Source organism: Saccoglossus kowalevskii, chromosome 20, assembly GCF_978046115.1.
Source record: "Saccoglossus kowalevskii chromosome 20, keSacKowa6.1, whole genome shotgun sequence".
Taxonomy (NCBI): domain Eukaryota; kingdom Metazoa; phylum Hemichordata; class Enteropneusta; family Harrimaniidae; genus Saccoglossus; species Saccoglossus kowalevskii.
The window spans coordinates 923,275-949,186 of record NC_140660.1 but is presented as its reverse complement, the minus strand read 5'-3'; the positions used below and the strand labels follow the sequence as shown (position 1 = coordinate 949,186).

General features: G+C 37.4%; 2 protein-coding genes across 2 annotated transcripts in view; one reads left to right on the top strand and one right to left on the bottom strand.

Moving 5' to 3' along the window:
• LOC100370065 (dynactin subunit 6-like) overlaps nt 1-17,476 on the bottom strand; it is a 41,101-nt gene extending 23,625 nt beyond the window's left edge. The window contains exons 1-2 of the mRNA XM_085494347.1: nt 17,393-17,476; nt 14,228-14,292 (exon numbers count right to left, since the gene is read on the bottom strand). Coding sequence (XP_085350473.1) covers nt 14,228-14,292; nt 17,393-17,418 — 91 coding nt within the window. The 5' untranslated portion in view covers nt 17,419-17,476. The remainder of the gene's footprint in view (nt 1-14,227; nt 14,293-17,392) is intronic.
• On the top strand, nt 17,469-24,748 carry LOC146729869 (ornithine decarboxylase antizyme 1-like). Its single transcript, XM_085494348.1, has 4 exons — nt 17,469-17,765; nt 21,869-22,008; nt 22,840-23,074; nt 24,323-24,748. Exons 1-4 carry the CDS (start codon nt 17,696-17,698, stop codon nt 24,433-24,435), a joined length of 558 nt encoding a protein of 185 aa, XP_085350474.1. The 5' UTR covers nt 17,469-17,695; the 3' UTR covers nt 24,436-24,748.
• The last annotated feature ends 1,164 nt before the right edge of the window (nt 24,749-25,912 follow it).

Genomic DNA, 25,912 nt, shown 5'->3' with positions numbered 1-25,912 from the left:
ATAACAGTCTTACCTATTGTTACGTCTCCTTTGACTTCAGCTTCAACGCAGACAACATAACAGTCTTACCTATTGTTACGTCTCCTTTGATTTCAGCTTCAACGCAGACAACATAACAGTCTTACCTATTGTTACGTCCCTTTGATTTCAGCTTCAACGCAGACAACATAACAGTCTTACCTATTGTTATGTCTCCTTTGATTTTAGCTTCAACACAGACAACATAACAGTGTTACCTATTGTTATGTCTCCTTTGACTTCAGCTTCAACGCAGACAACATAACAGTCTTACCTATTGTTATGTCTCCTTTGATTTCAGCTTCAACGCAGACAACATAACAGTCTTACCTATTGTTACATCTCCTTTGACTTCAGCTTCAACGCAGACAACATAACAGTCTTACCTATTGTTATGTCTCCTTTGATTTCAGCTTCAACGCAGACAACATAACAGTCTTACCTATTGTTATGTCTCCTTTGATTTCAGCTTCAACGCAGACAACATAACAGTCTTACCTATTGTTACATCTCCTTTGACTTCAGCTTCAACGCAGACAACATAACAGTCTTACCTATTGTTATGTCTCCTTTGACTTCAGCTTCAACGCAGACAACATAACAGTCTTACCTATTGTTACGTCTCCTTTGACTTCAGCTTCAACGCAGACAACATAACAGTCTTACCTATTGTTACGTCTCCTTTGATTTCAGCTTCAACACAGACAACATAACAGTCTTACCTATTGTTACATCTCCTTTGATTTCAGCTTCAACGCAGACAACATAACAGTCTTACCTATTGTTACGTCTCCTTTGATTTCAGCTTCAACACAGACAACATAACAGTCTTACCTATTGTTATGTCTCCTTTGACTTCAGCTTCAACGCAGACAACATAACAGTCTTACCTATTGTTACGTCTCCTTTGATTTCAGCTTCAACACAGACAACATAACAGTCTTACCTATTGTTACGTCTCCTTTGCCTTCAGCTTCAACGCAGACAACATAACAGTCTTACCTATTGTTACGTCTCCTTTGACTTCAGCTTCAACGCAGACAACATAACAGTCTTACCTATTGTTATGTCTCCTTTGATTTCAGCTTCAACACAGACAACATAACAGTCTTACCTATTGTTATGTCTCCTTTGACTTCAGCTTCAACGCAGACAACATAACAGTCTTACCTATTGTTATGTCTCCTTTGATTTCAGCTTCAACGCAGACAACATAACAGTCTTACCTATTGTTACGTCTCCTTTGACTTCAGCTTCAACGCAGACAACATAACAGTCTTACCTATTGTTACGTCTCCTTTGACTTCAGCTTCAACGCAGACAACATAACAGTCTTACCTATTGTTACGTCTCCTTTGACTTCAGCTTCAACACAGACAACATAACAGTCTTACCTATTGTTATGTCTCCTTTGATTTCAGCTTCAACGCAGACAACATAACAGTCTTACCTATTGTTATGTCTCCTTTGATTTCAGCTTCAACACAGACAACATAACAGTCTTACCTATTGTTACGTCTCCTTTGATTTCAGCTTCAACACAGACAACATAACAGTCTTACCTATTGTTACGTCTCCTTTGACTTCAGCTTCAACACAGACAACATAACAGTCTTACCTATTGTTACGTCTCCTTTGACTTCAGCTTCAACACAGACAACATAACAGTCTTACCTATTGTTATGTCTCCTTTGATTTCAGCTTCAACGCAGACAACATAACAGTCTTACCTATTGTTATGTCTCCTTTGATTTCAGCTTCAACACAGACAACATAACAGTCTTACCTATTGTTACGTCTCCTTTGATTTCAGCTTCAACGCAGACAACATAACAGTCTTACCTATTGTTATGTCTCCTTTGATTTCAGCTTCAACACAGACAACATAACAGTCATACCTATTGTTATGTCTCCTTTGACTTCAGCTTCAACGCAGACAACATAACAGTCTTACCTATTGTTACGTCTCCTTTGATTTCAGCTTCAGCACAGACAACATAACAGTCTTACCTATTGTTACGTCTCCTTTGCCTTCAGCTTCAACGCAGACAACATAACAGTCTTACCTATTGTTACGTCTCCTTTGACTTCAGCTTCAACGCAGACAACATAACAGTCTTACCTATTGTTATGTCTCCTTTGATTTCAGCTTCAACACAGACAACATAACAGTCTTACCTATTGTTATATCTCCTTTGATTTCAGCTTCAACGCAGACAACATAACAGTCTTACCTATTGTTACGTCTCCTTTGATTTCAGCTTCAACGCAGACAACATAACAGTCTTACCTATTGTTATGTCTCCTTTGATTTCAGCTTCAACGCAGACAACATAACAGTCTTACCTATTGTTACGTCTCCTTTGACTTCAGCTTCAACGCAGACAACATAACAGTCTTACCTATTGTTATGTCTCCTTTGATTTCAGCTTCAACGCAGACAACATAACAGTCTTACCCATTGTTACATCTCCTTTGATTTCAGCTTCAACACAGACAACATAACAGTCTTACCTATTGTTACGTCTCCTTTGATTTCAGCTTCAACGCAGACAACATAACAGTCTTACCTATTGTTACGTCTCCTTTGATTTCAGCTTCAACGCAGACAACATAACAGTCTTACCTATTGTTATGTCTCCTTTGATTTCAGCTTCAACGCAGACAACATAACAGTCTTACCTATTGTTACGTCTCCTTTGACTTCAGCTTCAACGCAGACAACATAACAGTCTTACCTATTGTTATGTCTCCTTTGATTTCAGCTTCAACGCAGACAACATAACAGTCTTACCCATTGTTACATCTCCTTTGATTTCAGCTTCAACACAGACAACATAACAGTCTTACCTATTGTTACGTCTCCTTTGATTTCAGCTTCAACGCAGACAACATAACAGTCTTACCTATTGTTACGTCTCCTTTGACTTCAGCTTCAACGCAGACAACATAACAGTCTTACCTATTGTTATGTCTCCTTTGATTTCAGCTTCAACGCAGACAACATAACAGTCTTACCCATTGTTACATCTCCTTTGATTTCAGCTTCAACACAGACAACATAACAGTCTTACCCATTGTTACATCTCCTTTGATTTCAGCTTCAACACAGACAACATAACAGTCTTACCTATTGTTACGTCTCCTTTGATTTCAGCTTCAACGCAGACAACATAACAGTCTTACCTATTGTTACATCTCCTTTGACTTCAGCTTCAACGCAGACAACATAACAGTCTTACCTATTGTTACGTCTCCTTTGACTTCAGCTTCAACGCAGACAACATAACAGTCTTACCTATTGTTATGTCTCCTTTGATTTCAGCTTCAACGCAGACAACATAACAGTCTTACCCATTGTTACATCTCCTTTGATTTCAGCTTCAACACAGACAACATAACAGTCTTACCTATTGTTATGTCTCCTTTGATTTCAGCTTCAACGCAGACAACATAACAGTCTTACCTATTGTTATGTCTCCTTTGATTTCAGCTTCAACGCAGACAACATAACAGTCTTACCTATTGTTATGTCTCCTTTGACTTCAGCTTCAACGCAGACAACATAACAGTCTTACCTATTGTTACGTCTCCTTTGACTTCAGCTTCAACGCAGACAACATAACAGTCTTACCTATTGTTATGTCCCCTTTGATTTCAGCTTCAACGCAGACAACATAACAGTCTTACCTATTGTTACATCTCCTTTGACTTCAGCTTCAACGCAGACAACATAACAGTCTTACCTATTGTTACGTCTCCTTTGATTTCAGCTTCAACGCAGACAACATAACAGTCTTACCTATTGTTATGTCCCCTTTGATTTCAGCTTCAACGCAGACAACATAACAGTCTTACCTATTGTTACGTCTCCTTTGACTTCAGCTTCAACGCAGACAACATAACAGTCTTACCTATTGTTACGTCTCCTTTGATTTCAGCTTCAACGCAGACAACATAACAGTCTTACCTATTGTTACGTCTCCTTTGACTTCAGCTTCAACGCAGACAACATAACAGTCTTACCTATTGTTATGTCCCCTTTGATTTCAGCTTCAACGCAGACAACATAACAGTCTTACCTATTGTTACGTCTCCTTTGACTTCAGCTTCAACGCAGACAACATAACAGTCTTACCTATTGTTACGTCTCCTTTGATTTCAGCTTCAACGCAGACAACATAACAGTCTTACCTATTGTTACGTCTCCTTTGATTTCAGCTTCAACGCAGACAACATAACAGTCTTACCTATTGTTACGTCTCCTTTGATTTCAGCTTCAACACAGACAACATAACAGTCTTACCTATTGTTATGTCTCCTTTGACTTCAGCTTCAACGCAGACAACATAACAGTCTTACCTATTGTTATGTCTCCTTTGATTTCAGCTTCAACACAGACAACATAACAGTCTTACCTATTGTTACGTCTCCTTTGACTTCAGCGTCAACGCAGACAACATAACAGTCTTACCTATTGTTATGTCTCCTTTGATTTCAGCTTCAACGCAGACAACATAACAGTCTTACCCATTGTTACATCTCCTTTGATTTCAGCTTCAACACAGACAACATAACAGTCTTACCTATTGTTACGTCTCCTTTGATTTCAGCTTCAACGCAGACAACATAACAGTCTTACCTATTGTTACGTCTCCTTTGATTTCAGCTTCAACACAGACAACATAACAGTCTTACCTATTGTTATGTCTCCTTTGATTTCAGCTTCAACGCAGACAACATAACAGTCTTACCTATTGTTATGTCTCCTTTGATTTCAGCTTCAACACAGACAACATAACAGTTTTACCTATTGTTATGTCTCCTTTGATTATAGCTTCAACGCAGACAACATAAGTCTTACCTATTGTTACATCTCCTTTGATTTCAGCTTCAACACAGACAACATAACAGTCTTACCTATTGTTATGTCTCCTTTGACTTCAGCTTCAACGCAGACAACATAACAGTCTTACCTATTGTTATGTCTCCTTTGACTTCAGCTTCAACGCAGACAACATAACAGTCTTACCTATTGTTATGTCTCCTTTGATTTCAGCTTCAACGCAGACAACATAACAGTCTTACCTATTGTTACGTCTCCTTTGATTTCAGCTTCAACGCAGACAACATAACAGTCTTACCTATTGTTATGTCTCCTTTGATTTCAGCTTCAACACAGACAACATAACAGTCTTACCTATTGTTATGTCTCCTTTGACTTCAGCTTCAACACAGACAACATAACAGTCTTACCTATTGTTATGTCCCCTTTGATTTCAGCTTCAACGCAGACAACATAACAGTCTTACCTATTGTTACGTCCCTTTGATATCAGCTTCAACGCAGACAACATAACAGTCTTACCTATTGTTATGTCCCCTTTGATTTCAGCTTCAACGCAGACAACATAACAGTCTTACCTATTGTTACGTCCCTTTGATATCAGCTTCAACGCAGACAACATAACAGTCTTACCTATGGTTACGTCTCCTTTGACTTCAGCTTCAACGCAGACAACATAACAGTCTTACCTATTGTTATGTCTCCTTTGACTTCAGCTTCAACACAGACAACATAACAGTCTTACCTATTGTTATGTCTTCTTTGATTTCAGCTTCAACACAGACAACATAACATTCTTACCTATTGTTATGTCTCCTTAGACTTCAGCTTCAACACAGACAACATAACAGTCTTACCTATTGTTACGTCTCCTTTGACTTCAGCTTCAACACAGACAACATAACAGTCTTACCTATTGTTATGTCTCCTTTGATTTCAGCTTCAACGCAGACAACATAACAGTCTTACCTATTGTTATGTCTCCTTTGACTTCAGCTTCAACGCAGACAACATAACAGTCTTACCTATTGTTACGTCTCCTTTGATTTCAGCTTCAACACAGACAACATAACAGTCTTACCTATTGTTATGTCTCCTTTGATTTCAGCTTCAACGCAGACAACATAACAGTCTTACCTATTGTTACGTCTCCTTTGACTTCAGCTTCAACGCAGACAACATAACAGTCTTACCTATTGTTACGTCTCCTTTGACTTCAGCTTCAACACAGACAACATAACAGTCTTACTTATTGTTATGTCCCCTTTGATTTCAGCTTCAACGCAGACAACATAACAGTCTTACCTATTGTTACATCTCCTTTGATTTCAGCTTCAACACAGACAACCTAACAGTCTTACCTATTGTTATGTCTCCTTTGATTTCAGCTTTAACACAGACAACATAACAGTCTTACCTATTGTTACGTCTCCTTTGATTTCAGCTTCAACACAGACAACATAACAGTCTTACCTATTGTTATGTCTCCTTTGACTTCAGCTTCAACGCAGACAACATAACAGTCTTACCTATTGTTACGTCTCCTTTGATTTCAGCTTCAACGCAGACAACATAACAGTCTTACCTATTGTTACGTCTTCTTTGACTTCAGCTTCAACACAGACAACATAACAGTCTTACCTATTGTTATGTCCCCTTTGATTTCAGCTTCAACACAGACAACATAACAGTCTTACCTATTGTTATGTCTCCTTTGACTTCAGCGTCAACGCAGACAACATAACAGTCTTACCTATTGTTATGTCTCCTTTGACTTCAGCTTCAACGCAGACAACATAACAGTCTTACCTATTGTTACGTCTCCTTTGACTTCAGCTTCAACGCAGACAACATAACAGTCTTACCTATTGTTACGTCCCTTTGATTTCAGCTTCAACGCAGACAACATAACAGTCTTACCTATTGTTATGTCTCCTTTGATTTTAGCTTCAACACAGACAACATAACAGTCTTACCTATTGTTATGTCTCCTTTGATTTCAGCTTCAACGCAGACAACATAACAGTCTTACCTATTGTTACGTCTCCTTTGATTTCAGCTTCAACGCAGACAACATAACAGTCTTACCTATTGTTACATCTCCTTTGACTTCAGCTTCAACACAGACAACATAACAGTCTTACCTATTGTTATGTCTCCTTTGATTTCAGCTTCAACGCAGACAACATAACAGTCTTACCTATGGTTACGTCTCCTTTGATTTCAGCTTCAACACAGACAACATAACAGTCTTACCTATTGTTATGTCTCCTTTGACTTCAGCTTCAACACAGACAACATAACAGTCTTACCTATTGTTATGTCTCCTTTGATTTCAGCTTCAACGCAGACAACATAACAGTCTTACCTATTGTTATGTCTCCTTTGATTTCAGCTTCAACACAGACAACATAACAGTCTTACCTATTGTTATGTCTCCTTTGACTTCAGCTTCAACGCAGACAACATAACAGTCTTACCTATTGTTATGTCTCCTTTGATTTCAGCTTCAACGCAGACAACATAACAGTCTTACCTATTGTTATGTCTCCTTTGATTTCAGCTTCAACGCAGACAACATAACAGTCTTACCTATTGTTACGTCTCCTTTGACTTCAGCTTCAACGCAGACAACATAACAGTCTTACCTATTGTTACGTCTCCTTTGACTTCAGCTTCAACGCAGACAACATAACAGTCTTACCTATTGTTACGTCTCCTTTGACTTCAGCTTCAACGCAGACAACATAACAGTCTTACCTATTGTTATGTCCCCTTTGATTTCAGCTTCAACGCAGACAACATAACAGTCTTACCTATTGTTACGTCTCCTTTGATTTCAGCTTCAACACAGACAACATAACAGTCTCACCTATTGTTATGTCTCCTTTGACTTCAGCTTCAACGCAGACAACATAACAGTCTTACCTATTGTTATGTCTCCTTTGACTTCAGCTTCAACGCAGACAACATAACAGTCTTACCTATTGTTAAATCTCCTTTGATTTCAGCTTCAACACAGACAACATAACAGTCTTACCTATTGTTATGTCTCCTTTGACTTCAGCGTCAACGCAGACAACATAACAGTCTTACCTATTGTTACGTCTCCTTTGACTTCAGCTTCAACGCAGACAACATAACAGTCTTACCTATTGTTACGTCTCCTTTGACTTCAGCTTCAACGCAGACAACATAACAGTCTTACCTATTGTTACGTCTCCTTTGATTTCAGCTTCAACGCAGACAACATAACAGTCTTACCTATTGTTACGTCCCTTTGATTTCAGCTTCAACGCAGACAACATAACAGTCTTACCTATTGTTATGTCTCCTTTGATTTTAGCTTCAACACAGACAACATAACAGTCTTACCTATTGTTATGTCTCCTTTGACTTCAGCTTCAACGCAGACAACATAACAGTCTTACCTATTGTTATGTCTCCTTTGAGTTCAGCTTCAACGCAGACAACATAACAGTCTTACCTATTGTTACATCTCCTTTGACTTCAGCTTCAACGCAGACAACATAACAGTCTTACCTATTGTTATGTCTCCTTTGATTTCAGCTTCAACGCAGACAACATAACAGTCTTACCTATTGTTATGTCTCCTTTGATTTCAGCTTCAACGCAGACAACATAACAGTCTTACCTATTGTTACATCTCCTTTGACTTCAGCTTCAACGCAGACAACATAACAGTCTTACCTATTGTTATGTCTCCTTTGACTTCAGCTTCAACGCAGACAACATAACAGTCTTACCTATTGTTACGTCTCCTTTGACTTCAGCTTCAACGCAGACAACATAACAGTCTTACCTATTGTTACGTCTCCTTTGATTTCAGCTTCAACACAGACAACATAACAGTCTTACCTATTGTTACATCTCCTTTGATTTCAGCTTCAACGCAGACAACATAACAGTCTTACCTATTGTTACGTCTCCTTTGATTTCAGCTTCAACACAGACAACATAACAGTCTTACCTATTGTTATGTCTCCTTTGACTTCAGCTTCAACGCAGACAACATAACAGTCTTACCTATTGTTATGTCTCCTTTGACTTCAGCTTCAACGCAGACAACATAACAGTCTTACCTATTGTTACGTCTCCTTTGATTTCAGCTTCAACGCAGACAACATAACAGTCTTACCTATTGTTACGTCTCCTTTGATTTCAGCTTCAACACAGACAACATAATAGTCTTACCTATTGTTATGTCTCCTTTGACTTCAGCTTCAACGCAGACAACATAACAGTCTTACCTATTGTTATGTCTCCTTTGATTTTAGCTTCAACGCAGACAACATAACAGTCTTACCTATTGTTATGTCTCCTTTGACTTCAGCTTCAACGCAGACAACATAACAGTCTTACCTATTGTTACGTCTCCTTTGACTTCAGCTTCAACGCAGACAACATAACAGTCTTACCTATTGTTACGTCTCCTTTGACTTCAGCTTCAACGCAGACAACATAACAGTCTTACCTATTGTTATGTCCCCTTTGATTTCAGCTTCAACGCAGACAACATAACAGTCTTACCTATTGTTACGTCTCCTTTGATTTCAGCTTCAACACAGACAACATAACAGTCTCACCTATTGTTATGTCTCCTTTGACTTCAGCTTCAACGCAGACAACATAACAGTCTTACCTATTGTTATGTCTCCTTTGACTTCAGCTTCAACGCAGACAACATAACAGTCTTACCTATTGTTAAATCTCCTTTGATTTCAGCTTCAACACAGACAACATAACAGTCTTACCTATTGTTATGTCTCCTTTGACTTCAGCGTCAACGCAGACAACATAACAGTCTTACCTATTGTTACGTCTCCTTTGACTTCAGCTTCAACGCAGACAACATAACAGTCTTACCTATTGTTACGTCTCCTTTGACTTCAGCTTCAACGCAGACAACATAACAGTCTTACCTATTGTTACGTCTCCTTTGATTTCAGCTTCAACGCAGACAACATAACAGTCTTACCTATTGTTACGTCCCTTTGATTTCAGCTTCAACGCAGACAACATAACAGTCTTACCTATTGTTATGTCTCCTTTGATTTTAGCTTCAACACAGACAACATAACAGTCTTACCTATTGTTATGTCTCCTTTGACTTCAGCTTCAACGCAGACAACATAACAGTCTTACCTATTGTTATGTCTCCTTTGAGTTCAGCTTCAACGCAGACAACATAACAGTCTTACCTATTGTTACATCTCCTTTGACTTCAGCTTCAACGCAGACAACATAACAGTCTTACCTATTGTTATGTCTCCTTTGATTTCAGCTTCAACGCAGACAACATAACAGTCTTACCTATTGTTATGTCTCCTTTGATTTCAGCTTCAACGCAGACAACATAACAGTCTTACCTATTGTTACATCTCCTTTGACTTCAGCTTCAACGCAGACAACATAACAGTCTTACCTATTGTTATGTCTCCTTTGACTTCAGCTTCAACGCAGACAACATAACAGTCTTACCTATTGTTACGTCTCCTTTGACTTCAGCTTCAACGCAGACAACATAACAGTCTTACCTATTGTTACGTCTCCTTTGATTTCAGCTTCAACACAGACAACATAACAGTCTTACCTATTGTTACATCTCCTTTGATTTCAGCTTCAACGCAGACAACATAACAGTCTTACCTATTGTTACGTCTCCTTTGATTTCAGCTTCAACACAGACAACATAACAGTCTTACCTATTGTTATGTCTCCTTTGACTTCAGCTTCAACGCAGACAACATAACAGTCTTACCTATTGTTACGTCTCCTTTGATTTCAGCTTCAACACAGACAACATAACAGTCTTACCTATTGTTACGTCTCCTTTGCCTTCAGCTTCAACGCAGACAACATAACAGTCTTACCTATTGTTACGTCTCCTTTGACTTCAGCTTCAACGCAGACAACATAACAGTCTTATCTATTGTTATGTCTCCTTTGATTTCAGCTTCAACACAGACAACATAACAGTCTTACCTATTGTTATGTCTCCTTTGACTTCAGCTTCAACGCAGACAACATAACAGTCTTACCTATTGTTATGTCTCCTTTGATTTCAGCTTCAACGCAGACAACATAACAGTCTTACCTATTGTTACGTCTCCTTTGACTTCAGCTTCAACGCAGACAACATAACAGTCTTACCTATTGTTACGTCTCCTTTGACTTCAGCTTCAACGCAGACAACATAACAGTCTTACCTATTGTTACGTCTCCTTTGACTTCAGCTTCAACACAGACAACATAACAGTCTTACCTATTGTTATGTCTCCTTTGATTTCAGCTTCAACGCAGACAACATAACAGTCTTACCTATTGTTATGTCTCCTTTGATTTCAGCTTCAACACAGACAACATAACAGTCTTACCTATTGTTATGTCTCCTTTGATTTCAGCTTCAACACAGACAACATAACAGTCTTACCTATTGTTACGTCTCCTTTGATTTCAGCTTCAACGCAGACAACATAACAGTCTTACCTATTGTTATGTCTCCTTTGATTTCAGCTTCAACACAGACAACATAACAGTCATACCTATTGTTATGTCTCCTTTGACTTCAGCTTCAACGCAGACAACATAACAGTCTTACCTATTGTTACGTCTCCTTTGATTTCAGCTTCAACACAGACAACATAACAGTCTTACCTATTGTTACGTCTCCTTTGCCTTCAGCTTCAACGCAGACAACATAACAGTCTTACCTATTGTTACGTCTCCTTTGACTTCAGCTTCAACGCAGACAACATAACAGTCTTACCTATTGTTATGTCTCCTTTGATTTCAGCTTCAACACAGACAACATAACAGTCTTACCTATTGTTATATCTCCTTTGATTTCAGCTTCAACGCAGACAACATAACAGTCTTACCTATTGTTACGTCTCCTTTGATTTCAGCTTCAACGCAGACAACATAACAGTCTTACCTATTGTTATGTCTCCTTTGATTTCAGCTTCAACGCAGACAACATAACAGTCTTACCTATTGTTACGTCTCCTTTGACTTCAGCTTCAACGCAGACAACATAACAGTCTTACCTATTGTTATGTCTCCTTTGATTTCAGCTTCAACGCAGACAACATAACAGTCTTACCCATTGTTACATCTCCTTTGATTTCAGCTTCAACACAGACAACATAACAGTCTTACCTATTGTTACGTCTCCTTTGATTTCAGCTTCAACGCAGACAACATAACAGTCTTACCTATTGTTACGTCTCCTTTGACTTCAGCTTCAACGCAGACAACATAACAGTCTTACCTATTGTTATGTCTCCTTTGATTTCAGCTTCAACGCAGACAACATAACAGTCTTACCCATTGTTACATCTCCTTTGATTTCAGCTTCAACACAGACAACATAACAGTCTTACCCATTGTTACATCTCCTTTGATTTCAGCTTCAACACAGACAACATAACAGTCTTACCTATTGTTACGTCTCCTTTGATTTCAGCTTCAACGCAGACAACATAACAGTCTTACCTATTGTTACATCTCCTTTGACTTCAGCTTCAACGCAGACAACATAACAGTCTTACCTATTGTTACGTCTCCTTTGACTTCAGCTTCAACGCAGACAACATAACAGTCTTACCTATTGTTATGTCTCCTTTGATTTCAGCTTCAACGCAGACAACATAACAGTCTTACCCATTGTTACATCTCCTTTGATTTCAGCTTCAACACAGACAACATAACAGTCTTACCTATTGTTATGTCTCCTTTGACTTCAGCTTCAACGCAGACAACATAACAGTCTTACCTATTGTTATGTCTCCTTTGACTTCAGCTTCAACACAGACAACATAACAGTCTTACCCATTGTTACGTCTCCTTTGACTTCAGCTTCAACGCAGACAACATAACAGTCTTACCTATTGTTACGTCTCCTTTGACTTCAGCTTCAACGCAGACAACATAACAGTCTTACCTATTGTTATGTCTCCTTTGATTTCAGCTTCAACGCAGACAACATAACAGTCTTACCTATTGTTATGTCTCCTTTGATTTCAGCTTCAACGCAGACAACATAACAGTCTTACCCATTGTTACGTCTCCTTTGACTTCAGCTTCAACGCAGACAACATAACAGTCTTACCTATTGTTACGTCTCCTTTGACTTCAGCTTCAACGCAGACAACATAACAGTCTTACCTATTGTTATGTCTCCTTTGATTTCAGCTTCAACACAGACAACATAACAGTCTTACCTATTGTTATGTCTCCTTTGATTTCAGCTTCAACGCAGACAACATAACAGTCTTACCTATTGTTACGTCTCCTTTGATTTCAGCTTCAACACAGACAACATAACAGTCTTACCTATTGTTATGTCTCCTTTGATTTCAGCTTCAACACAGACAACATAACAGTCTTACCTATTGTTACGTCTCCTTTGATTTTAGCTTCAACACAGACAACATAACAGTCTTACCTATTGTTACGTCTCCTTTGATTTCAGCTTCAACACAGACAACATAACAGTCTTACCTATTGTTATGTCTCCTTTGATTTCAGCTTCAACGCAGACAACATAACAGTCTTACCTATTGTTACGTCTCCTTTGATTTCAGCTTCAACACAGACAACATAACAGTCTTACCTATTGTTATGTCTCCTTTGATTTCAGCTTCAACGCAGACAACATAACAGTCTTACCTATTGTTATGTCTCCTTTGATTTCAGCTTCAACGCAGACAACATAACAGTCTTACCTATTGTTATGTCTCCTTTGATTTCAGCTTCAACGCAGACAACATAACAGTCTTACCCATTGTTACATCTCCTTTGATTTCAGCTTCAACACAGACAACATAACAGTCTTACCTATTGTTATGTCTCCTTTGATTTCAGCTTCAACGCAGACAACATAACAGTCTTACCCATTGTTACATCTCCTTTGATTTCAGCTTCAACACAGACAACATAAGTCTTACCTATTGTTACGTCTCCTTTGATTTCAGCTTCAACGCAGACAACATAACAGTCTTACCTATTGTTACGTCTCCTTTGATTTCAGCTTCAACGCAGACAACATAACAGTCTTACCTATTGTTACGTCTCCTTTGACTTCAGCGTCAACGCAGACAACATAACAGTCTTACCTATTGTTATGTCTCCTTTGATTTCAGCTTCAACGCAGACAACATAACAGTCTTACCTATTGTTATGTCTCCTTTGATTTCAGCTTCAACACAGACAACATAACAGTCTTACCTATTGTTATGTCTCCTTTGATTTCAGCTTCAACGCAGACAACATAACAGTCTTACCTATTGTTACGTCTCCTTTGATTTCAGCTTCAACGCAGACAACATAACAGTCTTACCTATTGTTACGTCTCCTTTGATTTCAGCTTCAACGCAGACAACAGCACCAGCACCTATCTTCACACTGTAACAAATGGATGACATTTTTACTTTGACTCAAAACTTTAATCACCATGTACAAAATAAAACCTACATAATTTCCTAACAACAATGTTATTTCTTCTCGGTATCTATGATGTCAACAGTTTATTGATGGCAGAAAGTTGGGATTACTGAAAAAAAAACATTTATCACATGCAATGTCTGCTGAGGGTGTGATGTTCAGGAAAAACCTTAGTTAGGGGTTTTCTAGAAAAAAATTTTAAGAGGGAGCACACGTTGGTTACCATTGGTAACACTCTATATTTGTTATAACTGATCATAATCTACTGACTGTTCCAGGTTGTGTAAGAGGGCGTAAATGTGAGGTATGAGGGCGTTGTGCCACTGTTCCCCTGTTTGGAAGAACCCTTGCTTAATGACCATTCACATGGCTTTGTTGGGATGTCCAATGTAAACACCACCCATAAAACAGTCATGTACACAGAGGTATTTCAAACCCCACTATATGTTAATAGCATACAATGGCTTTCCAGACTGTAGTCAAAAATAAAAACTCTATGTTGTACAACAGCTTCATGTGGCATAACACATTTATAATTATAATAAAGATTACGAATAAATCTTTTTCAAAATTATGAAAAGACAAATGAAAAGTTCCAGCAATTTTCACTTAAGTTATCAATATTTCAACTAGATGTGGGTTTATAGCTACTTCTTGTACAAATCCTTAGTCTTTGTGATGGTATTTTTCTGATACACTTGGTGTCATTGAATTTGTTTATGGTTCCTCCAATAGACTCGCATAACACAAATGTTGTCGCAAATAAAAGTTGATAAAATTTTACCATTTTCATATAGCATGCAAAAGAAACTATCACCAATCGATAGTGTGTTTATTATTCACCAGTGAGTAATAACAGTGAGTAATAACAGTGAGTAATAACAGTGAGTAATAACAGTGAGTAATAACAGTGAGTAATAACAGTGAGTAATAACAGTGAGTAATAACAGTGAGTAATAACAGTGAGTAATAACAGTATATTGTTTCAAGTCCAGCAACCAGGTGGCTGATGATATTCGATCCCTAAAATATTTTCCATATTTGAAAACATCCAAAGAGGCCTCTTGAAATAGATACACTTGTTTATGACCTCCAATTGAGAAATTTAATAGCTCCAAGTAGTGAAGCATATTTATTACAGGTGAAATATCATCTTCAGGTATCTCCCGAATTGCAGTATTACTAAATATGGATGTAAACATAGCCCGGTTTGGACAATAACAAGATTCCTAAATTCTACCTAAAAAGGATATTTAGAGAAATTGGCCAATGAGAGTGCGAATCCAAATAATTCCGTAGAATCTGAAAATTCTTCCTATGCCGTATTTTGTATAAAAAGGCCTGTTTTTCACTGTAAACTTGTCTCTGACTACGAACTGGGAGAAGACTGTCCAAGTTTGAGTTTTGCCTGCTAAGTTCACCGTTTTCCAGCGAGAGCTTACGTTTGATGTGGGAATACGGCGAAACCTGACTCGACACTGATTTTCATAGTTTTCGGGTAAGCAAACTGATAACCTATTTAATAGACTTTCGAATTTGAGACAGGATCTTTGTCTTCTCTCAGTTAGCGACCAGAACCCGGGAAAAAGCCTCCCGTTATTATTTCAGCTTTGGAACAAGTCTGGAAACCGAAATTGGCAACGCAATCGCTATAATAGTTGTTGAATGGTTTGTGAGATCACTTAGAATTCACAGAGAGGCACTTCATTACAAAGTAGAAACCCTAGTAAGATTGTTAATTCCGAATCTAAAATTCGGCTTATTATTAGTCGTGGTTCATTAATTGATTTGTTTCGGCTCTTAAAGGTTATATATTGTTTCACTTGGCCGTGAAATTATAACTAGAGATAATCAAGGGATTAGTGGTGATAGCTAAACAAGAGTATCTTAATTGGTTGGTCATCCTGCCTGTGGTGAAACCAAATACTCTCATTGTTAGTTGACGGGTTTACAGATACTTGTAAAGTGATAGTGTCCAAGTCCATGTATTGATTTACAGTTGGAATTCAGTTGGCATAGCAACCCAGGCTATGGGAAACTGAGTAGCACGCAGTACTGTCCAGTGTCATCACGAGACTCTGCGTCTAAAAATAGCCATATCTCATTAAAAATCCAGACTTGGTTCAATAGCTCGAGGATTGGTTTGAGTCCAAGTACGCTCTGTACACTTTTATAAAAGACTGAACTTAATTCTTGTAAAAACACCAACCGCAGATATTGTCAATCTTTGATGTATTTCTGGAACTTAATTAATTAGCATCTGACCATACAAATTTTCTGTATTTCTTCTCTCTATTTTTGTGTTGTATTATTAAACCATTTTAACTTTCTATTTCCCTTGTCTGAGTATAATTTATCGAAATAGGAACTGACCCGAGTTGACCCCTTCGCTCTTCTGGTATGATCTTCCATTGTCATGACCCAGTGTACCAGCCATTCATTAGGAAATAAGCCTTCAATTTATGATAACTGAAGCCGGACCTTGTGAATATGTGATGCTAAATTATCTTTAATTTATTTGGCAACGCTACCTTACACTACCTTACGCTACCTTTTCGAGACGTCGCTCATATTCACTAAAGTAGAATTCGTGCTACTGTTTAACCCTCAGTAACACAAGGTACATTTACCGAAGGGGTTTTTTGGGGATTGCTTCCTTGCAGAGTTCCTCCTTGCTCCCCAACGGAATTTTGTTACACTATACAGCTGTGGTACATACATGGAAAACGAAACAGCCCCCATTCTCTGACACCATCCTAGACAGGCAAACCTGATATTGGACCTAAAGGCGAGCAAATCTATACCCCATTTTAAACCAAACAGCTATATATTACGACCCCACCCCAAGGGCGGCACGTCTCTATAATGTGATTTGCATTAAGTGCCCCCCCCCCTCGATTAAAAGTCAAAGCCGAAACCTCCCGATTTATAGTCACAAGAATTACAATTCACACACATCGTACAACAAAACTATATGCTAGTACATTGAAAACATTGAGAACCATCTATGATCATTGCATAGAAATATGTGAAAAGAAGAGAAAAAACAATATTTCAATACCTCGGTTTATGTGTTATTGACGCCATGTTTGAAAGTGTGCCACAAGCGACCAATAAGAGAGAGTGTCGACAATCCCCGGCGTTGCTCGGAAGAAACCAATGACGTGTTGATTGTCAGGATTGCGAAAACGAATTATCTGCTGCGTTTTCGAGAGAGCTCTTGCCAATAGGCGCCCAATTTTGGCACGATTTGTTGAATTTTCTTACTTTCTGCTGTAATAACGGTGGAGCACGTCCACCTAGAAGTTCCTCATGGTGCTTTCATCCGACAAAGCTGTCAGTATAGACCACAATTTCATAAAAAATGAAGAAGAAACGACGGAAGAATCAAGACAGGCGGAATCCGTTCGCAAATCTCTCGCAACTATCAAACTGTAAGTGTGGTCCTAAATCCAATTCTATGAAATTCGATTTCAGATTAGCGTGTAACCATGGTTCATTGTGCAAGTTATATTTCGATATTATAAAATCTAAAGAAATCCAGCCGGGTTTATGTGCCGAAGTCGCCAGCCATTATTATGGCCGCCGCTCACACGTCTGTCCTCTAAACCGACATTGAAGGTCAAACCGCTGTTTACTTTAGAGCTCTTACTGTATCTCGATAAATTTATTGATTGTTGTATGTTGTTAGTTGGGATGTTGTCAATTTAAGCGCCAACAACTTGTAATAAAACGTTCCACTGGTTTTATGTTGCATACTCGGGCGAAATTCTTACTTTTGTTTATTTATTTTAAATGAACAGCTGTTGGTCTCATTGTATTGTTGGGTACGGCGTCTCACCAGTATGGATTAGAAAAACAAAATAAATTATGTTATTACCACATTTTTTTTGTGAAAAAAAAACACATTTACAACAACAAAAATATTTTCTTTTGTCTATCACAATTATCTACAATTTGGCTTGGTATTCTAGAAAAATCTCTTTACTTATTTTTGAGGGACAGTGTTTTCGTAGAACAGCTCTGTCCCCACCTGCATTGTGTACCTTGTCCTGCCACCTATTTATAGTTGAAATTAATTGCCAACTACTTTGTTATATAATTATTTATCCGTCATAGCAGCTGTTGCGCTGGGAATAACTAAATTTATTTTGTTGTATTAATGTCATTGCCACTAAAGCCAGTGGTAAAAATTGAGCAGAATTCATTGAAAATATCTGCAATTAAAGTTGCATTTTTTTTAGCATTTGCTATAACCTCATTTTTAAAATTCTAATATGGGAAACTGATCGTTTTTTCTATTTCTATTTCCGTTTTTTTCTCCATCTACCAACTTTTATGCTTCGTTTACTTTGGAGGGTGGAGTCATCAGTATCCTTCTAAAAATCTAATTTTTGTAAAACTAATAGGTAAATTACGTCTCGAAATTTTAGATTAAAACAAAGCTCGATTTTGTTTAAAATACCTGAATGTTTCGTTTCTGAACATTGTTCATTTTACTTGCCAGAATGCATAGATTTCAGTACATACCAGGATCAGAAACCGGGAGTTGAGTACACAATTTTTCAGTACCAAAATATATAAAAAAAATTTCAGTAAGTAGAAGTAGGGCACCAAAATAAATTCATTGGACATCAGGTTCAGACTTGTCATTTTGTATGAGTTTATTTTAGCTAATAACATTCATTATATAGATGTCTTGTTGAAATTTTGACAGTATTTTTGTTGTTGCTTTATTTTAACTAATGAGAATAATTCAACACAAAAGCAGCAATGGTTGACTTTTACCCAGCTTTTAAGACGTCATAAGAAATGATGGTCTTTTTAGGACATACAAAGTCTATTAATAGAAATATTAAATTTGCCCCACCCAATCTGCTTGCCACGTCGCACATTTTACCTGTAATCTCAACCTGTTTGACACAGTGCATACTTTTCATGCATATTTTATCTAATGTATCTTAGCTGATTGCATCTTGTGATATTTTTTACTTGCTTGTAGCCCCTCGGTGATTAGACAATAACTAATACCAAGAGCACCTTATATTTTTACTTGACTCGGTTATTTTTTGATGTTGAATTCTTTGATAAAATCAGCAGTACATGTCTGCGGCATTTTCTCAGTTGTAACACTTCATAGAGACGTTGAAAGCAATTGACATGCCCAAGAAAGTTCTATTGCATAACAATATAGTATGTAAATGACATACATTGTATTTATTGTTATGCTAAATTGGTTATAATGTTTATCCAAAATTTAACAGTTAGGAACCTCTACTCTATAATGCCCTGAAGGAAACCTAGAAGGCAGAGAGGTCAAAGGTCAGAGCACAACGAAGATTATTATAGTGCTCAATGGCATTAGTAAAAGCCACCAGTATAATAAGACGTTAGAGTCTACAGTCAAACCTGTCTATAGCGGCCACCCAAGGGACTTTGAAATTTTGGCCTTTATAGACAGGTGGCCTTTCTATACAGGTTCACTAATTTATTCATGAATATTAATTAGGCACTGAATGTATTAAAACGGATCTCGCAACCCCATTTGAAACACTATTACACTACTGTACACAGTATCCAAACACTTTATTACAAATAAAAATGTTGATTTTAAATTGTATTATGTAAACTAAAATCGATCATTGCACAATAATGAGTAGTATGAAAATTATTTGAAGATTTGTACAGTAAAGTTGATGTTCAGCAGCAGTTTGAGTCTCATTTCCTACTAAAGAAATCACTCAGCTTGCTTTGCTTAGCTATTCTGAAATTCTTTGTTTCTTTAAATATCTATTGTGTCTGGTAACTGTTCTAATAAATCGGAATGTTTCTGGGCTATAGCAAATTCTTTCAAGGAGAAGGAAGATGGACAGTTAGCAGTGCTTTATTGATCTCTACAACGTTACGTATACGGAAAGAACACTTATCTATTGTATCCTTCCAGTTACATGTACGTGACAACTTGAAAGTTTCCTCCCAAATCACAATTCCCTTAACATTTCGTTATTTTTTTTTCAAAAATCTTCTCGACCTACCTCACTTACGAAATGGTTGATCCCTAATCAAAACATTACTTTGCGCAATCGAAATCTGTGCGACTTCCATGTTATTGTACTGGTGCAACAATAGAAACATGTGAAATATGCCTGGCCACTTTGACCGGCCATGGAGGTAATAATGGGCCGGCGAACTGGGGTCAATTTAACATCATTGTTAAAAGCATCTATTGTTACATGTACCGAGGCAGTAGCGACCGAAAAAAAAATGTTGAACGAATTTAGTTTAGACAACGAGACGGATACTGCACACACATTCCCTCGCAGTGATCGATACACACTGACGCAGGGCTAACGGAAACGACTCTACTTTTTGACCCGAGTTATCATAACCCCGGAAGAACAAGCACATGCGCAAGGCTAATTAGCATAATTTATTTGGATGGATAAACAGGCATGGCTGTTGTGTTGATTTTTTTACTTTTTGCTATCAGTTCCAGTTACATGCGTATTTATCGGTATTTATAGGAGTTCAAAGTGAATAAATATCGATACTAAATAACAAGTGAGCTGTTATGTTTTTTTTGTTGGTAATCAATTTGATCGGGGATTTACCGTCGGCATTCCGATTCACCCCAGCCACATGCATAGGGACCGTGACTGTGTCCCGGCGACTCACACAACTTTTGCGGGTCGTCATCATTGTGATTGCTCGATTCATTAATTGAACAAAATTGTAAGTTATTCCAATGTATACATATTTCAACAAAACATTAATGACAGCATGTTTTTTTATCAAGACACTTTCAAATTCGTAATTATGTTTTTGGCGTTCCATAGCCATCGGTACGGTGTGCTTGCCGTGGTAAACTGAATTATAAACAAGAATAAAACATAATTGCCGAAGCCATCGGTTGAATGAAAGGTGTGAAAACGTGCTAACTTTGTCCTTTGTGAGCTTATTCGTTGTCTGAGGTGGAAGGCAGTAGTCCGCAAGACATCCGGGATCTATGTCCATTATATGCAGTTCAACTGATCACTGCGGCCGCTGAAGCGTGGCCGTTGGCCGCGTTAGGCAGGTGGCCGCTGTAAACAGGGTACTTTACATGTAAAATTCGTAGAGACTGTTCGGTTGTGACCGCTATAGGCAGGTGGCCGCTATATCCAGGTGGCCGTTAACACAGGTTTGACTGTATTATTATAGGGCTGGCTCTAACCTATGGTCTAAATAATGCACATGAATAAATTAGTGACCATGGTCATTTTTGGAACTCATGAATAAAATTGTTATAACAAAAAAACAATTCTCTGTTTCTAGTTTCATGGACATTTTAAAAGGAGGCGATGATGTTTTTTTTTTTTTTTTAATTCTGAGCTAAAATGGGGGAAATTTGAGACAAGTGGAAGTACAAGCGCATTTTGGAATGCTTTAGAAAGGAAAAAACGTCGAAGACGCACAGTTCAAAATGATGCGTGCGGAAACTAGAGAGATATTTTTTTCTCAGCCTTTGTTTTAGAATTTCCTTTGTGTTTGCTTATAGGGAGCCTTATCAACACCATCTTATTACCCTCGGTAGAGGGCCTGGGTGGTATTCCTGATGTCCCTAAGGAGAACAGTGTTCACAAAGTAGGTGGTGGCCAAGATAATAATAATGGTGAATTTGCAAAGAGACTGTTTGGGGTGAGTATCTATTAAGCACAAATTAATGTATAGCTTGGCATGGTACATACAAGTTCAGGCTATTAGCCAGGAATTTGCAACTGCCAGTCCAAAACAATTCAACTTCATGAAAATGTAGATAGTTTTCAATATATTTTGGTAAAATTATCAAAGAAAAATGAAGAAAAGTTGCCAGTCCAAAATCAATGTTGCCAGTTCGTTTGGTGGTTGGACTGGTGGCTGGCTTACACCCTGCACAAGTTACTGATGTCTGTCTGGACATGTTTTTAATGTGTCTTCAAGGATGCACTTTGATTGAAGCTAAATTGTAGCTTTTTTAGCTCCGGTGTTGTATATTTGTCATTTTTGGTAAAAAGGGATATTTTCGACTTGTTAAAAAACTGTAAGTTTGATTGCTTCGATACTATACATATAGGTATTTCAGGTAGACCCTCTTGAATTTGTTCATTGTCTAATAATATCTTCAATTCTTAAATTGAAATGTGCATTGCTAGCAGCGGAGCTATCTCAGCAGAAAGGCTGCATGTTTATAGTTTGGGCTAAACAGTGTTCTCAGATATGTGAATAGGTAACTGGCATTGTCTTCATGATCAGACATTCAAAGCTGTCTGTACACAATATTTGCGTTCTAGGCCTTGTTTTCACATTGCTGGAATGTATTGGCAGTGAATTATGCATATCATATCGTTAGTGAACTCAAGTGAGGTTCTGAATGCAAATTAGTCAGCAATAGCTATCACATTTCATGTGGAAAAAAGGTGACTATTTTTGGAAGGTGTGTGAAGTTGACTTCGGCACTACAAGGCATTAAGTTTTTTTTTTTTTTTGTAGAACTGTGTGGATAACCTGCCTGTGAGCTCACTACGATTTCAGAATCACCTTACAGAGAATCTATGTGTGAAATGGGATGCCGTATTGTGGGACAATAAATTGATAGTGGAAATACCCAAGGGTATTCTACCAGAAGGCAGTAGAGACAGTTTTGTTGCTCTTCTTGAATATGCTGAAGAAAAGCTTGATTGCACTCATGTCTTGGTCTGTTTTGATAAGGAACGCTATGACAGAGGTGAGTAAAGGCTTGACAATTTATCATTTTCTGGTTTTTTCATGTGTCTGTGTTCTTCTCACAAATGTTCAATGTTTTGTCTTTTAATACAGTGTCCATAGCATTAGGAAAATGTTGTAAAAGTCTTTGGATTTTTTGAGGTCTGGATAGTCTTTGAGTTGTCTTTAAATTACAGGAAAAATTAAAAAAAATCTTTGAAAAGACTTTAATTTTCTTCATTGTTATTAATTTATGTTAGATCAAAATGTCTTGGGAAAAGTGCAAGAAAGTTTGGGAAATACTGTAAAGGGGGTAATTATTCACTGGGTTTTAATTTAGCTTATTTCGCTGACTGAAAAAATGCACTAAATTAAAACGCAGTGAATATGTAAAATTTAGCATAGAACACATTATCTAAATGACGAAACGGTGAATTTAAAACCCACTGAATATGCCTGAAATGGTAAATTAGTGAAATTTAAACCCAGTGAAAGTCATTTTACAGTAGTCTGGAAAAGTTTTGGAAATAATTTTGCTCTTGGTGTTATGGACCCTGTAATATGTAGCAGGCATTCCTGATGAGAGAGTGCTGCCGAGTAGTTCATTAATTTACTAAAAATAGAACTGGTGTAACCATACAACTTTGAAGTGTGGAAATAGTTATTCCATACGGGTGTTGAGCAGAATTAAAGATGCTGTCACACACACGATTCTATGTCGCCTCTCATCAAAATAACACAAAACACTGTTGACTGATGAACTATTTTCAGTCCGTCGCCAGGAAGCGATTACTTCATCATTTAAAAACATTCTGTAAATGTTGTATCATGAATAAGCTGTCTCAGATCCCATAAATTAAGGGGAGGGGGTTGCCGCCCATTGACCGAAAATTTTGGTTTCAAACTCTCAGGGTATATAGATTTCTTTCATACTATATATACATAAGTTATCTATAGAGTTGCTTTGTGAAGGGCCTTTGGACGCTGTGACTATGAAGAACAGTGATGATCTTTGATTACTTTCAACTTGCTGTATCCCTCATAACTTATCTGTAATTGGCTAAACACTGTTACTTGATTGGCTAGCCAATAGCATACCATCTTACTTCCAGCTTGCTGTATCCCTCATAACTTGTCTGTGATTGGCTGAACACTAATGTTACTTGATTGGCCAGCCAATAACAGACCATCTTACTTCCAGTTTGCCCTACAAGTAGACCCTCATCGGCTTAGCTGTCCAGTCACTGACATTGTTTTTTTTTTCTTTCAGGTGTGTTAATTCGTACCTTTATGTTTCTTGGTTTCAAGGCAGTATCGCCAGGTCATCCTGTCGCGCCGGATAAGCCTGAATACATGTTCCTAGCTTATACTATAGAGGAGTAAACAACTCTAGTCACATGATAGCCGATGTATCAGACGCATATTTACTACTGACACGCGTTTGTCTGCTACCATGTTCTGTTATTTAACACGTACTTTGTGATGCATATGTGTTAACTGAATTTATTTTATCTTTATAAACCCAGGGCTTAAACGTGAACTCATTTTTGTTGCAAAATATTTCAAAAATGCCTTGGTCCATTGAAACATTATAGTGAACATTTAAAAGCCTCAAAGCAGTCAGTTTAAGCATCGTGCATTTGCCTTCATGACCCGTTGTGAATCTAAAGCTTTTTTTTTTTTTTTTTTTTGATGACTAAGACGAATTTATTGCATCACATCTTGTATGCAAAGAAGCTAAATACGATTTATCATTAGTCACATCAGAAATCAAATTTTCAAAGTATTTTTTCCCCCCCATTTGAACATTTTGTGTGAGTTTAAATAGCTATTTGAATGCGTTATTCACATTTTGTTTTGTTTTTTCATATATGTTCAGACATTTCCTTCATACACAATAAACCCACATGTATTTCTTATTTAAAAAAAAGAAAAGAATCAGGACATATAATAAACAATGAAAATTTTGATCCAATGTTTTTAAAGTGTTTGTGGATAGATTTACAAAAATAGAATGCCAGTTGTATATGGTAATTTGTGTACATTACCAGACATGTCATCACCGACTAGGGTTGGGTTCCACCAAAGACACTAAAAAATACTTTTTGCTGAAGGAATGTTTCAGGGAAAATAAAATCTAGTGAATATACTTTTTTTTTTTTTTCCTAATTTTACATTCAACTTGTTAAAAATCAGTGAAAATAAATTCCATACAAAACGCCCAAAAAGTTTTTTCAGCGAAAATAAAGTAGCACAATACCAGCTTGTGTAAGCTCTGAGAGTTATGAATCAGTGTATATACCGTCGTTCAACAACCAATACTATTTTGAGTACATTTTTAAATGATTGAACTATACCTATCAAACACATTACGAACAAGTATGGCATTGTTGCTGATATGACAACAAATATGAAATAATGACCACTATGACGTAGTAATCAATATGGCAAAACTTGGTGGTATTGCTCAAAATATCCCAATTTTGTTCAGTCTTTTCAGACTAAAAGAGCCTGTGTGTTTTCTGTCAAATTTATTGTTTTGCACCATATGACAAATAATGGAAAATACCCCATGATGCTCGTTGACATTTCAGACAAAATGTTGAGCTTTCTTTTGAGACAACTAAACCTCTGTGAAATAATAGTTATGGTAACTGAAATGAGCAAAAACCAGTGACATAAAGTTTTGTAATTAATCTGGGTAAGTGGTGTTTTTTTTTTTAAACTAAACTTTTCAGGCTTGTATTATTTGTAAAACGTAATAAACTCTTCGTGACATATGGTAACAATTTGTACATGGTATTTGTCTTGTTTGGAGTGTATGCTGGGTTGTGGTCCTTGTCTTGTTTGGAGTGTATGC